Below are 5,379 nucleotides of genomic sequence, written 5' to 3'. Positions count from 1 at the left end.
GGGATTACACAAGATTTGTATTTTAAAGACAACCAGTTCGAAGGGAGCATAGTTTGCTTTTTGGGTTAAAAGAATTTCTTGGTATGAAATTCGAATGGTATGACAATTAGATTAGACTGTGCAGAAATTGAAATCTACACGCTAATACACACTATATTCACATAGTCACGCAATGCTGATGTTGTTAACATTAACAATTTGAGAATAAAGTATAACAATAATAATAATTTGCTCGCTTCGATGTGATATGAGCAAATTTAGATTAAATCACCATTGGTAGCGCGATTTATTGTAATGCTTTTTTCCTCAGTTGGTCAGAACAAACGTGGCAGACTTGTTACTTACTTGTTCAGATGACAATATACGGTGAACATTTTTATTTGAGTCATATATTCCAAGACGTAAGCTAGAATCTGTGATTGCGAAGTACAGTAAATATCCACACTGGTGCGGTGACTGCCACACACACATACTCCTCAAAACATTAGATTCATCCGCGCTGGAGCCGTGCCGCTGCACAACCCACGCAAGGAAAATAATTCCTCACACAGCTGCAATTACAGGTTTTCAAACAGAGATGGCGACAAAGAGGCAAAACTTACGGACTGCAGCTTTAAACACAACACAAACAAACAAAAACATTATTCACAAAATAAAAAAATGATCATTTGGTAGAAATATCATGGTACCTGTTAAACAAACAAGTCTAAAAATCATGGAATTATCAATATATATATTTGTATACTGTAAATGCAGAGGTTGTATCTTGCTTTACTTCTCATACCTTTGCAGCTTCCACCATTCTGGCAGTGGCATCAGCCAACAGCTTGGCAGCTGCAAGCATTTTCTTGGAATTATCCACATCGATTTCAGCCTCGGCATCGGAGCGCATCGCATTCACCAAGTCCGAGGTGGCCTGGGCCAGAACCCGCGCCTGTCGTACCATTTCACCTGTAAATGTGAACATAAATGTTACTTAAACGCCACAATATCTTCATGCTGTGTGGGCAGATAAATTTTTTTTATTTCTTTTGAAACATCTACTGGCATATTCTTGGCTCCTTCCACAGCATATTCACTGTCTTTGACTTTCTCCAGACTGAAAAAGAAACCAGCCATTCCACATTTCTTTGATGTGTGTGAATCTGGCTCCGCTGAAGCTGGTCTCTTTGAAAATCAATCTTTCTGCATATCGCTTCAGGAACTGAAGCGCTCAAATGGTTGTGCACCCATGTGACCTGAAGTACATCATTGATCAAGGGCCCTTTCAAAAGCGTGCCTACTTGTTTTCCATAAATGGACTCTGTATTTCCCGAACACCTACATAGATCCAGAAATACAAGCGTTGACAAGATTATCAAGGGAGAGAGGTGTGTTTAAGGGGTGTTTCACCTCTCGAAACGTAGGATGGATTCAGTGTGAAAATAGTAAGCTTGTTAAATCAACATGAAACAGCATTCACCCGTTTTACTTTTTCTATTTCTGAGTTAAATGAGAAAAAAAAGGTAGGACTTGATTTGATTCACCGGGAAATGATAAGTAGGCTTTTCATAATAGAATGGAGTCAGACCTGAATGCAAGTTTGCAGCTGAATGTGGGCAACGATCCCATGAAATACCGCCATGTTTGAGGATGCTTTTTGACTGGGATGTGGAGACTGGAGGTCAAGTTCAGGTTTGAAAACATCTCAGTTGTTTTTAAATGGTAACACTTCTTTTATAAACGCATCATACTTGCTGTTATTGCCGCCATTTGCATTAAATTAGTGCATTAACTACAACACTAGCCTAAAACAATGCTTAAATAGCTGTTTAGCTGATGTTGCTGACATTCACATTTATGAACATCTTTAATTTTGGGTCTACCGATAAATGTCACCATTTGGTGTGCTTAAAAAAAAAAAAACACCCAACAAATGGTATTTACAGGCAAAGTAGATTACTCGGTAATACTTTACAATAAGGTTCCATTAGTTAATGCTAGTTAATGTATTAACTAACAAGAACAAACAATGAACAGTACATTTATTACAGTATTTATTAATCTTTGTTAATGTCAGTCAATGAAAATACAGCTGTTCACTGTTAGTTCATGTTAATTCATAGTGCATTAACTAATGTTAACAAGCACAACTTGTGATTTTAATAATGCATTAGTAAATGTTGAAATTAACATGAACTAAGATTAATAAATGCTGTAGAAGTATTGTTCATGCTTAGTTCATGTTAATTAAAGTAGTTAACTAATGTTAACTAATAAACCTTATAGTAAAGTGTTACCGATTACTTAATATATTTGGATAATTACAATTTTTTTGTAAGGATGACAAATGTTTAGCTAAGAAGTTGTCGTGGAACAAACAATGGTCTTTTTCGAAGTTGTCAAAAAAGCTCAAGAAGCAGAGTTCCTATATATATATATATATATAATTTTTAATCCAGTCTGAAAAATACTGGATTTAATAGCTCTTAATATTCCAAGTATTATAATTGGATCTAAAACATACTAAAACATTATATTTTACAAACGTATTTTTTTAATTTTACAAAGCTTTTGAGTGCATTTTGGGTGAATATTTTGTAAAACAAACAAAAAAAAGTGCTCAAATTATATTTATTGTATTTATTGTAATCTAAATTATTTAGTTATTCAAAAAGCATAAATTTAAATTTCATTTGGTTCTGTGCTTTTTGACTGGGATGTGGAGACTGGAGGTCAAGTTCAGGTTTGAAAACATCTCAGTTGTTTTTAAATGGTAACACTTCTTTTATAAACGCATCATACTTGCTGTTATTGCCGCCATTTGCATTAAATTAGTGCATTAACTACAACACTAGCCTAAAACAATGCTTAAATAGCTGTTTAGCTGATGTTGCTGACATTCACATTTATGAACATCTTTAATTTTGGGTCTACCGATAAATGTCACCATTTGGTGTGCTTAAAAAAAAAAAAACACCCAACAAATGGTATTTACAGGCAAAGTAGATTACTCGGTAATACTTTACAATAAGGTTCCATTAGTTAATGCTAGTTAATGTATTAACTAACAAGAACAAACAATGAACAGTACATTTATTACAGTATTTATTAATCTTTGTTAATGTCAGTCAATGAAAATACAGTTGTTCACTGTTAGTTCATGTTAATTCATAGTGCATTAACTAATGTTAACAAGCACAACTTGTGATTTTAATAATGCATTAGTAAATGTTGAAATTAACATGAACCGCCACAATATCTTCATGCTGTGTGGGCAGATAAATTTTTTTTATTTCTTTTGAAACATCTACTGGCATATTCTTGGCTCCTTCCACAGCATATTCACTGTCTTTGACTTTCTCCAGACTGAAAAAGAAACCAGCCATTCCACATTTCTTTGATGTGTGTGAATCTGGCTCCGCTGAAGCTGGTCTCTTTGAAAATCAATCTTTCTGCATATCGCTTCAGGAACTGAAGCGCTCAAATGGTTGTGCACCCATGTGACCTGAAGTACATCATTGATCAAGGGCCCTTTCAAAAGCGTGCCTACTTGTTTTCCATAAATGGACTCTGTATTTCCCGAACACCTACATAGATCCAGAAATACAAGCGTTGACAAGATTATCAAGGGAGAGAGGTGTGTTTAAGGGGTGTTTCACCTCTCGAAACGTAGGATGGATTCAGTGTGAAAATAGTAAGCTTGTTAAATCAACATGAAACAGCATTCACCCGTTTTACTTTTTCTATTTCTGAGTTAAATGAGAAAAAAAAGGTAGGACTTGATTTGATTCACCGGGAAATGATAAGTAGGCTTTTCATAATAGAATGGAGTCAGACCTGAATGCAAGTTTGCAGCTGAATGTGGGCAACGATCCCATGAAATACCGCCATGTTTGAGGATGCTTTTTGACTGGGATGTGGAGACTGGAGGTCAAGTTCAGGTTTGAAAACATCTCAGTTGTTTTTAAATGGTAACACTTCTTTTATAAACGCATCATACTTGCTGTTATTGCCGCCATTTGCATTAAATTAGTGCATTAACTACAACACTAGCCTAAAACAATGCTTAAATAGCTGTTTAGCTGATGTTGCTGACATTCACATTTATGAACATCTTTAATTTTGGGTCTACCGATAAATGTCACCATTTGGTGTGCTTAAAAAAAAAAAAACACCCAACAAATGGTATTTACAGGCAAAGTAGATTACTCGGTAATACTTTACAATAAGGTTCCATTAGTTAATGCTAGTTAATGTATTAACTAACAAGAACAAACAATGAACAGTACATTTATTACAGTATTTATTAATCTTTGTTAATGTCAGTCAATGAAAATACAGTTGTTCACTGTTAGTTCATGTTAATTCATAGTGCATTAACTAATGTTAACAAGCACAACTTGTGATTTTAATAATGCATTAGTAGATGTTGAAATTAACATGAACTAAGATTAATAAATGCTGTAGAAGTATTGTTCATGCTTAGTTCATGTTAATTAAAGTAGTTAACTAATGTTAACTAATAAACCTTATAGTAAAGTGTTACCGATTACTTAATATATTTGGATAATTACAATTTTTTTGTAAGGATGACAAATGTTTAGCTAAGAAGTTGTCGTGGAACAAACAATGGTCTTTTTCGAAGTTGTCAAAAAAGCTCAAGAAGCAGAGTTCCAGATGTCAAAATAAGACTTTATTGAGCACAGCAACAAAGCCGAGATGACAGCCGCTGCATCTGAGTCTTTGTCTGCCCAGGCACCCATATTTATACCTCTTTCCTTTACCAAAGTTGGTAGTTCTGGTTTTTTATTGGTTATGCCTGTCTGGTTTGCCACAGTTTATTACTAGCACACCTGGTCCATCTTTTAATGGTGGAATTTGGCCAAATCAACCATTTTTTAAAAACTTTCATTTTGCCGCTTCCCATTGGTTGGCTGTGGTCCCATGGGACATCCATCAAATCTGTTTACTTGTTCCTGTCACCTTCTGGAAATCACCCAGAGTTCATTGGGTTATTTAAGTTCACTGGTACAATCCAATGGAAACCACCGGTACTGCCCAATGGAAAGGCCCTCATACATACAATCCTCATTAAGACATCCAGTATTGGGAATAATTCAGCATATTGATTAGTATATTGATTACTTTCATGATTATACATAATATTTTAAGTAAGATAATACCATATTGAGTAAATAACATAATAGGTAATAGAATTACACAAAGTTCAAAAGTATGGAAATTAATTTGCAAACATTTTAACTGCAAAACAACTTTTCATAAATAAAATGGCATAAACAACAATAGCAATAATAATAATGATCATTAATAAAATTATTTATTGTATTTATAATAACAAATACATCATACTTTATTGAATGCTAGAATTACATATAT

General features: G+C 34.2%; 1 protein-coding gene across 1 annotated transcript in view; it reads right to left on the bottom strand.

Annotated features, from left to right (window-relative positions):
* Positions 1-5,379, bottom strand: part of LOC107703225 (talin-2-like) — a 175,722-nt gene that overhangs the window by 53,266 nt on the left and 117,077 nt on the right. The window contains exon 20 of the mRNA XM_016505777.1: positions 785-951. Within this exon, the coding sequence (XP_016361263.1) occupies positions 785-951 (167 nt within the window). The remainder of the gene's footprint in view (positions 1-784; positions 952-5,379) is intronic.

The sequence above is a fragment of the Sinocyclocheilus anshuiensis genome, unplaced genomic scaffold (assembly GCF_001515605.1).
Source record: "Sinocyclocheilus anshuiensis isolate Anshui unplaced genomic scaffold, SAMN03320099.WGS_v1.1 scaffold1597, whole genome shotgun sequence".
Classification (NCBI taxonomy): domain Eukaryota; kingdom Metazoa; phylum Chordata; class Actinopteri; order Cypriniformes; family Cyprinidae; genus Sinocyclocheilus; species Sinocyclocheilus anshuiensis.
This window is presented reverse-complemented; position numbering and strand designations above follow the sequence as displayed.